Genomic DNA, 14,401 nt, shown 5'->3' with positions numbered 1-14,401 from the left:
AAGGCTCCTATTTCACACATCCTTAACAATATGGAGTATTAACATTCTTTACCTCTGTAATCTAGGTGAAGATCACACTATCTTAATGTATATTTCTTAGTAAGTTTGATCGTTTTCCTATTTTTATTAATCACTTATATTTCTTCCTTATAGGATTTTTACAGATGTGTCCAACATATTTTGATTTTGATTTAATTTGGGGGAATTTCCTGATGTAAGTATTTTTCAGAAGTATGAATGTGCATAGTAAATTTTTAAAGATTTTATTTATTTATAGAAAGAGGTGAAGGGAGTGAGAAAGAGAGGGTGAGAAACATCATTTAGTTGCCTCTCACACACCCCCAACTGGGGACCCCACCTGCAACCCAGGCATGTCCTCTGACCAGGAATCGAACCAGGGACCCTTCTGTTTGCAGGCCAGCATTCAATCCACTGAACCATACCAGCCAGGGTAAAATTTTTAAAAGCAGGACAAAAGGATGTATGGAAAAGTAAGTTTCCCTCCCTTTGATACAGAGTTCTCCAGGTAACCACTGCTACCAGTGTCTGTTATCCTCTCAGAGATCTTATTTACACAGACAAGCATTATGACATTTTCCTAAATAAAAAGTGAGTGTGAGTGAGATGAGGGTCAGGCTTGGATATCAGATTCTTTTCTTTCTTCCCTCTTTTACAGAGAGCTGAGCACTATGCTAGGAGCTGTGGTTACAGTTGGTAACTGAGACACACTCTTTGCCTTTGAGAAGGTACATGATTACAGGATGGTTTGATAAGGATTTCAACAGAGGTACTTACACAGGACAATGGAATATGAGTGGATGCATATTTGCTGAGTGTCTGCTACATGCCACTCATTGTATTACAGTGCTTCCTGAATGTACTCATTAACTTTCCCAATGGCCCTGAAAGGTAGGTATTGGTGTCCCATTTTATAAATGATGAAAGAAATCCACCCCAACCAGGTCTTTACAGCATGCAGAATGAAGCTTCTTTCCCCAGCAACCCCATGAAGGATGAAAGCCAAGGAACAAATGAACCGTTCACCACTTAAAACCACAACGCCTTCTCTTGGATCATAGCTTTCCTGACTCACCCAGGAAGACAGCTAGGTTTACAAATGCAGGGTTTCCAGGAAGACCCTAAAAACATTTTTTTTTCAGGGTCTCAGAAACAGATTATGAGCAAGCCATTCACTGGCAAGCTCTGGAGACAGTCAGCTTGTTGACCAGCATCTGCTCTGCTCGAGAGGACTCTGGACCACCTGACAGCACTCCTAGGAGAGGAGAAAGGCTCCTTGAGACTGGCTTGAGCTGGAGTAGATTATTCTGACTTGTGATTCTGAAGCTTTTATTAAGATTTACATGGATCAAAGCCAGTAGAACCAGAAATCAAATATTTTGCTTTCAAAGAAATCCCCTTCTAGTGTAAAATGATACAAGTGTATAAGAGACCATGAAGGATGATACTGCTTGCTGCAATGTGAACCGAGACAGAGGTGACAGATAGTTACAATCATTATTCGTATTTTGCAGACCATGTGGTCACTTAGCTTGGACTCAGAGGGTCAAGCTACTATATTGGGATGGTCTGGCTCTCTACTTATATTGTCAGTGTACCCTGATACTGGGCTTACCAGTCATACTCACAAGACTGAGACTTAAACGAAATGATGCCAAATGCTGGTTGTTTTGTAGTTAAGAGTCATTCAAATACTTATATCCCTGCTCCAGATTCTCCTTTATAGTATTCCTGGGAAGCTAGATTACCAACCAGAAAGTTCTTGGTAAGCAGGGTATAAGAGGAAGAAAAACAGAGAGTCTTTTACCCAGGCAGCGTATAATACAACAGTCCATTCCCTAGTGTCAGGAATGCTTGCCCCACAAGTCCAGTGTTCCTTGTGTCTGAGCAGTGCTGGGAGGGTTGCCAGACTCTTGATGACTCTTCTTTCTCTTGGCTCCACCCGAGCCAGGCCGCTCTGTAAACACGTTCTATTTTAGATTGTAAGTCATGCCTTGGTTAACTTTCTAGCCTTCAATTAAGATTACTTATTTTTACAGAAATGCGATTTTATTTCCATTATCCCAGTTTAACTCTCAAAATTCAGCCTTATTCTTCTCTGTTCTCTGGGAACACCTCATTACTGGAAGATATATGTGGACTACACTAATGTATCATAAAGCTCATACTTTTTTGAACACTTCTTTTATGCTAAGTGTTGTTTAACGTACTATCTCATTTAATCATCCCAACAATCACATGAGGTAGTTACAATCATTATTCCTATTCTGCGGATATGGAAAGTGAGGTTTATAGAGGTTAAATAAATAACCCAAAATGTTAGAGCTGTTAGGAGGAATTTTAACCCAGGAAATCTAAATCCAGAGCCACAACATAATTAGCCTAGTAATTATAGAAGAAATATATACCCACTGTAACATGTAAGAAAATATAGAAAAGTATAAAGAAAAAACTTACCCTTTCCTCATTATCCAAAGATGGTCACTCAACATTAGCTTGTCTCTTTACTGCTCTTTTCAGTACATTTTTAATAATTACAGCCTTTTGTGTACAATTTTGTATCTCATTTTTAAACTTAAAGCAGCACTTCCTCATGTTATTAAAAACTCCTTACAAATATCATCTTCATTGGTCATAATCTTTCCTCCAACTTAGACTTTAGGTCATTTCCAATTTTTCTCTACTGTAAATAATTCTGCAATGACCATCTCCATGTTTTTCCATACATTTCTGTTCATCTTATTCCATTTTCAACATATTTTCTTAGGATAACATGGTACTTATTGCCAGTTGCCCTTGATGTCTAATTTCTCCTTCGTTCTCACTATAATATAACTTTTGCTTTTTACCTGGGCATGGGCTACCCAGAATAAATACATACCATGCTTCCAAGCCTGCCTTGAGCTAGGTGTTGTTATATGACCTCATGATTAAGTTGTAGTTGATGGGATGTGAACTGAAGTGACAGATGCAACCTCCAAGTTTTACCCTGAAAAGGAAGGCACATGCCTTCCCTTTCCTGTTGCTGCTGGCTGCAATGCAGATGTGGTGGTAAGCCATACTGGACTAGAATCATGAAATAAAACACCCTTATGGCAGTGGAACATAAAGCAGAAGGAGCCTGGATCCCTAACAACTTTCAAGAGCATAGCTGTCATACTAGCTTGCAGTATATGTGAAAGAAAAATGTTGCTATTTGTTTAAGCCAATGTTATCTTGGGCCTCCCTGTATAGTTAATTAAATCAGATGCCCAATCAATACAGAGAGGTTTTACAAATTAGATTTACAGGGACAAATGATATGAATAGTTTAAACCTCCCAATGGATACACTGGGGACAAATTACTTTACAAAAGAATATACTCACCCACTCACCAGTGAAGTAAAAGCAGTTGTTTCACTAAACCTCTGTCACTCAGTATTAATAATTTTTTAAAAAATGACCAATAAAGTGGACTTCATTTCAGCAGGCTTCCTCTAACTGTAAGAACATCATACACAGCAGGACATAGCAGGCTTAGACTCACCCCCCGGAAATCTCCCCACTCTGGTTGGCTCAGTGCCTCTTTCCTTCAGGTGCTACCCTTCTGTATGCTGCAGGGGTAAGAGGCAAAGCCATCCCTTTGCTCCTGGCCATGCTGTTTCCTTTACTCCTAGGCCAGCTGTCTCAGAAAATTAAACTCCTGATCTCAACTCTCTCAATCTGATGAGCCCTTTGGGGAGAAATTAATTATCTAAGCATGCAGTCTACTAACATACTATGCAACTCATTGTTTCTTATCCACCCTCACTGTCTAACCTGCATTCTCTGTAGATTTCATTGCTCTCCAGGACTTTCTGGTTGCAGCCTCTGTTTTATTCTATAATCAATAACAGTTGGTCCAGAATCTTACTTTGGAAGCATTTCTGGCCTCAGTGACTAAAGCATTCTGTTAGAGTTGACATGGAGCAAATCCATTTTCTGGTAATGGGATTAACATATTGGGGGGTACATTTTCGAGCCCTGATCCTGTTTCTGATGAATGAACTCCTACCCAGCTAGAGGTGATACTAGTTTCAAAATCATAAGAGCATCTTGTTTTTGGTGAAAGTAATTCCTTCAGGCATGAGCTGCAGCCATCCTTTCCTCAGTGACAGACTGGATACTAACGAACCTAGTTTAACTGCTCAGTTAGGCATTTTGGATACCTATGAGAAAATCCTCTTGTTGAAATTGGGAAAAAAAGATAAGTCTTTCTTATTTAAATTCCTTTGATTCATTGTGAAGTCCTGCCAATTCCCCATTGATAACATACTCAAAAGGCTATAAAAAGCCAGCGACTTACTTATTTTTAAGTAATGTACCCTAAAAAACGGTGCCATCTGGGAGTGTTGAAAACACTAAACCTAGTAATTAATTCTGGAAATCATGTTTAAAATTACCACGGAAAATATATACACAGAGGAGTAAACAATGATAATATCTGGGTGATAAGAATGTGAGGCTTTTATTTTCTGATTTTTATTTAGCTGCATTTTCTAACTTTCTAAAATGTACATATGCTGCTTTTTATTTTTTAGAGAGATTTTATTTATCTTTAGAGAGGGGAAGGAAGGAAGAAAGAGAGGGAGAGAAACATCATTATGTGGTTGCATCTTGTGCTCCCCCTATCAGGGACCAGGCCTGCAACCCAGGCATGCGCCCTGCACTGGGAACTGAACCCGTGACCCTTTGGTTTGCAGGCCAGTGTGCAATACACTGAGCCACACCAGCCAGAGCTACTACTTTTTAGATAATAAAGTTATTTTTAATTTTTTTTTTAATGATGTGATCTTCGGAGAGAAAACATGTTTGGCTATAGGAAGAAACAATACAGATAGATTATTATTATCATTATTATAATTTTAAAGACTGATGTAAAGAAACTTGTCAGAAGATTGTGGCAGAAGGATTTTTGAAATTTTGATGATTAAAATGTTTCACTTGAACATATGATGGGCATATACTCACGCATCTCTGATTTTTTAAAAATCAAGTTAGGCATGTAACTGTCTTATTCTTTCAGTCTTGGTCTATCTTAGACTCGTCTCTTTATTTTTAGCAAGATCAAGCTTCCCAGCTGCTTTCTTGCTCTGCTTGCTTAGTTTTGGTAGTTAGAAGGTCTAGGAAAGATCCTATTTCCTTTCCCACTTCAGAGACATGGGTTATCCATTGAGTTAATGACACAAGCTTCATTTCTAGCCATTGGAAACTGTGTTTATCTGTTTGTAATAATGAGAACACAGTTCAAAGCAAAGAGCCACGAGAACCTCTCATTCTTGATGAAAGGGCCAAAAGTCAAAATCAGGAGAATCTGAGCCCAAAATGAGACATGCCTGAAATAAGAATACCATTAAATATAAGCACAAATGAAGTGGGTAAAGTGGACTACTTGAGCGGTACCATGACTCTACGATGAACATGCTTTTGGTTTAGACTAATACATACCAGACTGTTAGCTCTTCTTGACCATTTATGTTTTGGATTGGTTGAGCCCATTGGGAAGTTTACCCTTATCATTCTTATACCTGTCCTTTCAATACCTTTTTCCTCCTGGAACAACCAGATACATCTTTTGAGACCTAGTCCCACAAAACTTAGCTCTTAGCTACCTGTCAACAGATGTCATTTGTGGAATACTGTTAGTTACTTATCTACTCTACTTTCTTCTTTTTCTTTTCCAACAGAGCCCTGATTGTGTGCAAATAGATGGTCAGGGGAGGCTGGGTCCTTCCAACAGTGCCAGGTAGTCTTTTTATTCTGAATAATGACTGGATTAGGATAGAGAAGTACATGACAGAATGTACTGTCACCTTCACCAATGTGCTAAGGATGGCAGAGGAGAAATATGGAAGCAATGGGACCTTGATGGTGTCACTGAACCACTTAATTACCCAACCTGTAAGTGCCCTATACTTGAACATGGTTTTGTTGGGTTTTCTGTTACTTGCAGCTGAAACTATCCTGATATTCTGTCTGCCAAATCCCAATACTTATTTTGTGAATTTTGACAATATTATTTCAATAACCATGCAACCATTCCTTGAGTATCCTTTTAAGTATAAGTACATGCCTGGCACTAGAATAAGAAAATATATTGAGACTCACTAATAATTTTCTATTAGGGTACTCATCATCCTTGGTTTTTCATACAAGCACATTTGTAAACTGACAACTTTGAAAATACAATCTGAGGAGAGGCATTCTGAGCTCTTTGCACCTGGGGGAAGCAAAGTTGTATGTTGGCCAAGAGAACCCAAACAATTCTTTTTATTTTTAAATTTTTTAAATTTATTGATTTTGAAAGAGAGTGAGAGAAATATGGGAGGAGGGGTGAGATATTGATTTTTTTGTTCAATATATTGATGAATTCATTGGTTGATTCTTGTATGTGCCATAATTGGGGATCAAAGCCACAACCTTGACATATGGAGATGACACTCTAACCAACTGAACTACCTGGCCAGGGTAGGAGCTCAATTTTTAAATTCCAAATCCCTACACCACAGCACCCAGTGTCATCAGAGTGGAATATATGTGGCAGTGGGGCAGGTTCAACGTGAGGTATCATTAGACATACAACGTTTGGAGAAGCAAATCAACAGTTGTTCCCCACCTCAGGCTCTGAGCTTGATCTCAGTTGGGCTACATCCCTAAGGCACAATGAACCTAAACCAGTGATTTTCTTTCTTTCTTTCATTTATTGTTAATACTATTACAGATGCCCCCCATTTCCTCCAAGACCAGCGTTTTTAACAGGTTTGCTGCAAGTTTTTAAAACACGCAAAACCTGACTAATCAGGAACACTAACCTCTTTTCCCTTAGACTGTCAAATTAATAAACGACGGCAGCCAACATAACAATAGCAGTGAATGGATCAAAATTATACCTACTTTTTGTTAGGTCGGCAAAAAAAATTTTTTTTGGTGTGCTGCAGAATTTTACTAGTTTACGTGTGCCGTAAGATGAAAAAGGTTGAAAATCGCTGCCCTAAACTACATTGGGTTGGAGACTAGCAAACTAGCCTAAGCCAAGCAGAACTTAGCCTGTGCTGAAGACACCCCATTACATTCTACGTACCCACAGTTAGTTCAAGACACAGTGGACTGCTCAGGCCAAGACTAGGACCCCCATTTCTGGCCACTTATTCACCTCATCCCAGCGGAACCCAAGTTTTGGGCCCACAGGACACTGCCAGCTGGACCCAACTTTTGGTACTATAATCTTTTGGGTTCCAGAGTCTCCCTGTCTTTTTGCTTTCGTCCTTTCTTGAGACATTTACGTCCCTCTGGAGTCATTCTAACGCTCCACTTTCTCCGGTCAGCCCGCACGGAGCTCACCGAGGAGACCCAGGCAGCGGAACCGGAAATGCTCCCTGGGAAAAACCGGAAAGAGACTACATATCCCAGAATGCCTGGTGACCCATCGGTCTGGCGTAGAAGCGAACAAAAGAGAACCGGCTCTTCCATGGTCACGCTGGCCAATCGCGGGACAGAGTTGCTTAACTGCATTGGATTCGCACCTCCACTGTTGGGGAGAATGAGAGCGAGGGATAGTCACTGTGGCCTGTATTTGCGGTCTCGGTTTTCTTTTGGGGATCGCTTTCTGCTACTTCTGCCTGGGTAGCGAGAGGTTTTCCAATATCATTAGTCCTGGAGCGGTAAGTGGTGCCTGGCCGGCAGGGGAGTAAGCCCTTACGAGACTGGGACCAGGAGAAGAGCCATCGGCTCAGGTCTTTCAAGGGAAGCGAGGGAGACTGGCAGTGCGCGAAGGAGATGTGCAGAGAAATTGGACCTCTAAGGACATTCCTCGTCCCTCCTAGTTCTGGCCCGAAGTCCCTGTGGCGTCTGGAAGAATGCACGCCCGCCCCGGAGATGAAGTCTACGCTTCGGATAACCAGGGCCCAGGGGAGACCAGTTCCTTACCTCCCAGTCCAATTTCCTGTAGCTGCTTTCTGTGCTCTGCCTGCCCTCTTTTAAAATAAGGCAGGAACTGCTTAACGGGAGGGCCCCTGGTCTCCAAATATCCCTTTCAACAAGTTGTTTTCTCTCCCAGGCACATGGGAGAAATGGCTTACCAAATTCTTACTTTCAAAATCACTACCTGGAACAGGACCTCAAAGTGTCTTTCTGAAATGCTGCTCAAATCACAGATTTCTAGGCTTCTATACCTGTTTCTTATTCCATCTTGTTGAATAAACACAAACAGAACCTCCAGGTGATTCTTAATCACACTGAAGTTCTGTTGATTTATATAGGACTGATAAGGAATAGGCCTAGATGTGATGCAACAGTGAGCTTAGCAGTGAGTGTCATATGGAAGAACTAGAGGGACTAGCAGAGGGAAGGGTGTAGGGCGAGCCCTGAATCCCTATCACTTTCATGATTCTTCCTGGGCTGCTTAGTCCTCTCCTTTACCTTAGGCAGGGGTGTCCAGCCTGTGGGCCACATGGGGCCAGGGATGGCTATGAATGTGGCCAAACACAAAATCGAAAATTTACTTTAAACCTTTTTTTTTTTTTTTTTTGCATTCATCAGTTTTTGTTAGTGTTTGTGTATTTAATATGTGGCCCAAGACAACTCTTCTTCTTCCAGTGTGGCCCAGAGATGCCAAAAGGGTAGACACCCCTGCTAGTGCATCCTTACTTAATATTCCCCGAGAGTTGTTCCCTAACCTTTTCTCTTCTAATAATCTCTTGTAGAACTTAACAGTTTACTGTCTTGGTCCTTATAGCACTAACTCAGTAATTATGTCCATTTTTAGCCCTAGCTGGTAGCTCAGTTGGTTGGAACATCCTCCTGTACATCCAGATGTTGCGGGTTCAATCCCTGGTCAGGACACATACCTAGGCTGTGGGTTTGATCCTGGGTCGAGGTGCCTATAGGAGGCAACCAATTGATATTTCTCTTTCACATTGATGTTTCTCTCTTTCTCTCTCCCTTCCTCTCTCTCTAAAATCAATAAAAACATATCCTCAAGTGAGGATTTTAAAAAATTATGTACATTTTTACTCCCTCCTTCCCAATCCCCACCTGGAGCCCTTAGAACCCATATATGTTCCATCCTCAGCACTCAGGAACCTTTTACACCAAGCGATATTCTCCTTGTGTCTAATGTTTCTAGCTCTTCTTAGTTTTCCTAGACTGAGTGAGGGGATGGTGTTCCCAACTCTTGTCGTGTGGGCCACTCATGTTGTTAAAGGGATAAATGCTGTTTGAGCATCTGGCTGTGTATTTATCTCAAGAGGAAAGTGTGAGTCTGCAACCTGCCCAGAGGTCCCTCAGCAGAGACACCACCCAGGAGTGTTTTGAGGATATGGCCTTCATGGGTAAGGCAGTTGTTTTTCTGGATTTTGGAACTTTGGTCAGTTCTGTGATTAGGATTTCATGTCTAATCCACATGTTGGTATGGGGGATTAGGACCTATCCCTGGATAATTTATGTAGATATGATATGAACTTGTATGAGGGTGCAGTTTTCAAAGGATGAAATGATTTTTAAAATGCAAAAATTCTTTCTAGTACAGTGACTATGGTTTGTTATGAGACATGGTAGTACCTGGTTATCTTCTTAAATATTTGTTACAGTCAATTCACAATTTTACTTATGAAACTCCATTAGTATAGATTACTATCATTGTTAAAGTCTAGAAATTGATGACTGTTAGGAGAATGCTATGTCTCTCTTACCTAAGGGGAACTCTGTACCTGAATAGATTTTATCCCTGATGAGGGTTGACTTTTTGAACTATCCTATGACTCGTATTTTATATTTTCCATTTTTTTCTTCATGTTCATGTTTTCCTCTATCTTCTCATACATATGAAGTATATTTAAATAGATATTCCTATATTCTTTCTACTAGTTTTATCCTCTGCATTATTTCTGGGTTTGTTGATTGATTTTGCTCCTAGTTATGGATCATATTTTTCTGCTTTACATGTCTGGTAATTTTTGGTTGGATGCTGGACATTGTGAGTTTTATGTTGTTGGATGCTGGCCTTTTATTGTATTTTTAAAGATATTTTCGAACTTTGTAGTGGGGTGCATTTCAGTTACTTGAAATCAATACACTCCTTTCAAAGCTAGCTTTTTACTTTGTTAGGGTGTGTTCAGAGTAATCTTTAGTTTAGGGCTGATTGGCCTGCTGCTAAGGCAATGTCTTTCTGAGGATACTGCCTATGCCTGTTAGGGAGTCTTCCTATTGGCTGTGGGAACATGAACTACTGAAGTGGTATGTGAACTCTGGAGATTGTTCTCTGTTCCTTTTTGGTGGTTCTTTCTCTGGTTTTCTCACATGCACTTATAGATTAGTACTCAGCCAGAGTCTTAAGGGGATCCCATCTAGATTCCCAGAGCTTTCTGCCTGGGCACCTGCCTCTTCTCTGATATTTTGCTGTCAAATTCTAACCATGTTAGCACCCCTGAACTTGGTCTCCTCAAAACAGCAAAACCACTGAGTACTGTTTGGATTCCTGTACAACACACTGAGCCCAGTATTGCTTTCCAGGTAGCGAGCTGGGTCAATCATAGGGCTGTTTCTTTGGAAAGAAAGACCCCTTTTGTATTCATATATTGGCTTTATAAATTAAGGATGTTAGTAAAATATTAAAAAGAAATGCTTTTTAGCAGGTTTGAGTTTTGCCAGCCATCATAGCAGTGAGACTGGTTATTATTACCCTGTGGTTTGCATAGCAACTCTACCTTGATCTTTCCTTAGTGAGAGGTAAAAAGAAAAAAAAAATTGGAGAACTCTCCTTGTAACAATAAAACTGTTTCTAATAATCAGAGTGTTTCTCTGGTAGGTAGAAAAATACTCATTTGTTCTCGTTCTTTCTTGATAATTAGGAATCCCATTCTCTATTCCAATTGTGGTTGCTCAGGTATCACTTAAGATTGCTTAAATGATGAAAAGCTCTTGAGGCTTAAATAGACTAACTGGAAAACCTCACCTGTAGACAGTATCTACCAAGATTGCCCTTAGCCCCTATCCCATTGGACCCTGACTTAGTTATAGCTATTTTCTCCTTTTCTCCTACAGGCTTGCCTAAAACTGGATCCTTTGGGAAGCCAGTAGAGACTTCTGACTCCTGATTGTGTATGTCATCAGTGTCTGAGTTATAGAATAAAGCACCTGCAGTTACCCTGGTGCTCTGTGTAACTACCTTAGCTTGTTCTTTTCCCAGTACTATTTCAGGATGTTGTTTATGCTTTGTTTTGTTTTTATCAACAGGAGGGGAAGGCAAAATTGAGAATAATCAGCAGCTAAGTCTTAAATCTATAGGACTTGAAGAGCTAGAAAAATACTCCACTGATGGGCCCCGTGAAAGAAAATATCAGATGGAACTTCTGCTTGCAAGAAAAGTTTCATAAGCCTTTTAGTTACCATTGAAAACTATACCCATTAATAGAACTATCTCAATATTAGAAACCAGAGCACTTTCTGAAATTCTTGAATTTCCCTGGGAGGAAGCCAGAAATTTGTACAGGTGTCCTGAATGTGACCAAAGCCTTCTGTGATAATTCATACCTTGTTTTGCATCAGAAAACTCACACAGGAGAGAAAAAGTATAAATGTGATATCTGTGGGAAGATTTTCAGTCATAGAGCAAACCTGAGGATGCGCAGGAGAATCCATATTGGCAAGAAGCTCTATAAGTGAGCAGCTTCTGCCAGCGCTCACATCTGATTCAGCGCATGAATGTCCATATAAAAGAGAAACTCTACACATGTGGCATATGTGGAAGAGGTTTTCTGTGGCTCCTAGCATTAAGACAGCATCAAAAAAACCATGCTTACACACACAAAAAAGCCTTTGAATGTACAAACGCTGTTAAATATTTTGGTCAAAAAATCTTGCTTTGCATGAGAATATGCACACACCAGCCACTCAGTGTCAGTACATTCAGTGCATGAAATGCTTCAGGAAGACCTCACATCTTGCCCTTCCTGAGAAGGGCCACAAGGATGACTCTGAATGCTGCAGAGATTATGGGGAAAATTTGTTTTTGTTCTCAAAAATCAAACTTTAATGTCCCAAATGTGTGATGAGCTTTCTATGTATCTCTGAGTTTATTATTTTTAAATATGTTTTTAAAAGATTTTATTTATAGAGAGAAGGGAAGGGAGGGAGAAAGCGAGGAAGAGAAACATCAATAAACATTGACCAGTTGCCTCTCGCATGCCCCCATCTAGGGACTGCCTACAACCCAGGCATGTGCCCCGATCTGGAATCCAACCAGCGACATTTTGCCCTATAGTCTGATATCCAACCAACTGAGCCACACCAGTCAGGGTTCTGAATTTATTTCTCCTTAGAGCTTTCATAAAGAAGAAGAGTCCCATAAATGCAAAACATATGCAAAAAGTTTTATTTTGGACTCAGAGCTTGCATGCTACCACAAAAGCCAGACAGGAGAGAAATCTTTTAAATTTACTGTGTGTGGGGAGTTTCCAGTTGAATGTGTATCTCGTTATTCATCAATGAACCCATATGAAAAATGTTATGTAAATACAACAAATTTTCATTAATGCTTATGCATTTCAGGAGCTATGCTAAATATGGGGAACAATTACCCTATTTGCTAAGTAAGCACTTTACATATTCCATGTAATATATTATTTAATTTTCACCACAACCTTGATTTGGGTACTATGATTTCTATTTCATAATAAAGGAAGCATAAACAATGCCATAGCTAGAGAATGATGCCAGGATCCTAACTCAGTAACTCAATTACTGTTTAAATTCCATTTGTACAAGTTGAGAACATTTTTTTAAATTCAGTTTTCATTAAAAGTTACTTCTAGAGCTCTTTGAATTTTGTTTACATTGTTTCTAAGGAAATTAGAAGGAGGAGAATTTATTTTTTTTCCAGTCCTGTAGATACAGCATTTAGGAAAGTACTTTTATACCTGTTGGGCTTTTTGCTATAACTATCTGAATGTAATATTTGTTTGAGATTATTGCTGTTTTACACATTAATTTGTGGAAAGGTTTAGAAGCTTTTCCCCCCCCTTATATGAAAAGTTCCCAGATACGTGGGGACTAGTTAGTGTCTTAATGGGTATCAATATCTATAGAGTTTCCATTCTCAGATCTGATGCTGTTGGCCTTTGTGATTAAGTGTTGTCAAGAAATTTTAGCAGTATGACCATAACCCGGTTTGGTACCTGGACTTAATCAAGGGAAAGATACTTGCTCCTCTCTAAGAAGATTTACCTCTTGTCTCTACTGAGGCACATTATTACCACTTTGCTATGAAAAATAGTATCTGTTGTTTAGTGAGCATGCCAGATACATTAGGTATGTTAGGTAATTTAATCTTCAGAATAAATCTGTGACAAAGAAAGGACTACCCTCATTTCATAACTAGGAAACAAGCCTGAAAGTCTAGTCAGTACCTTGACCAAGACACAAAAACAGCACAAAGCTGAACATGTAGCCTTAGGTCTCTGATGCCAAAGGCTGTACATTCTGCCACACTGCATTATGTGTTGGCATTTGTATCATGTTAGCACTGCAAACATCTGAGGAGGCTGAGGTAGACAGATAAAGATGTAATCATGGAGACTATGCTGTACATACATAGTCTGGAGCCCCTTCACATTCCTTTTGTGCTTTATCCCATGCTTGACTTACATGTATGCTTATTAAGCAACAGAAAAACTTCCTAGCCCTGGCTGGTATGGCTCTGTTGGAGTATCATTCCATGATCTAAAGGTTGCAGGTTCAGTTCTCTGTCAGGGCACATACATAGCTTACAGGTTTGATCTCTGGTTTGGATGTATATGGGAGGCAACCATTTGATGCTTCTCTCTCACATTGATGTTTCTCTCTCCCCTCCCCTCCCCACTAAAAAAGCAATGAAAAATGTCCTCAGGTGAGGGAGGATAAAAAAAAAAAACCACTATAACTTCAAACTCTCATCCCTATGATCAGATCAGAGATTGCAACTTGTAGAGTACAGCCCTAATAGTTTTAGTTGGGTTAGGGTTTAAAAGAAATTTCCTCTCCAAAGAAAAATACATACAGAGTTTAACCAAAAATACTTGACAATATATAGGTGTTTAGATACTGCTGTTATATGTAAATGTTGGAGCATAATATTATTAAATGGAATGGTTATTGTTTAAGAAACGGGGAATCTTGTAAATATAAATTCAGAGTTTCTCTTTAAAGCAAAATTGTGTACCTATCAGTAAAACAGCATTTAAGTTGGCTTTTGATTGGGATGAGAGAATGGTGTTTAAAATTTAAAAGTATAGGTGTGCAGCACTTAATAAAATGGGATTATTACTGGTAAACCTTAGGAGCAATAATAGTCCCCTTTAGGACTAAGTAGATGGAAAGTAGTACCTGGAA

General features: G+C 39.6%; 1 protein-coding gene across 1 annotated transcript; it reads left to right on the top strand.

The window, feature by feature from the left end:
* Positions 1-9,227: 9,227 nt before the first annotated feature.
* ZNF597 (zinc finger protein 597) lies at positions 9,228-12,547 on the top strand. The gene is given in 9 exon segments (XM_054589139.1): positions 9,228-9,366; positions 11,270-11,353; positions 11,356-11,434; positions 11,436-11,547; positions 11,549-11,693; positions 11,696-11,884; positions 11,887-12,040; positions 12,357-12,482; positions 12,484-12,547. Coding segments are annotated over 9 exon segments (1,092 nt in total).
* Positions 12,548-14,401: the final 1,854 nt, after the last annotated feature.

The sequence above is a fragment of the Pteronotus mesoamericanus genome, unplaced genomic scaffold (genome assembly GCF_021234165.1).
Source record: "Pteronotus mesoamericanus isolate MK-2021 breed Mesoamerican mustached bat unplaced genomic scaffold, CSHL_Meso_final scaffold_167, whole genome shotgun sequence".
Taxonomy (NCBI): domain Eukaryota; kingdom Metazoa; phylum Chordata; class Mammalia; order Chiroptera; family Mormoopidae; genus Pteronotus; species Pteronotus mesoamericanus.
Note: the sequence above shows the minus strand (reverse complement) of the source record. Positions and strands in the feature narration are given on the sequence as shown.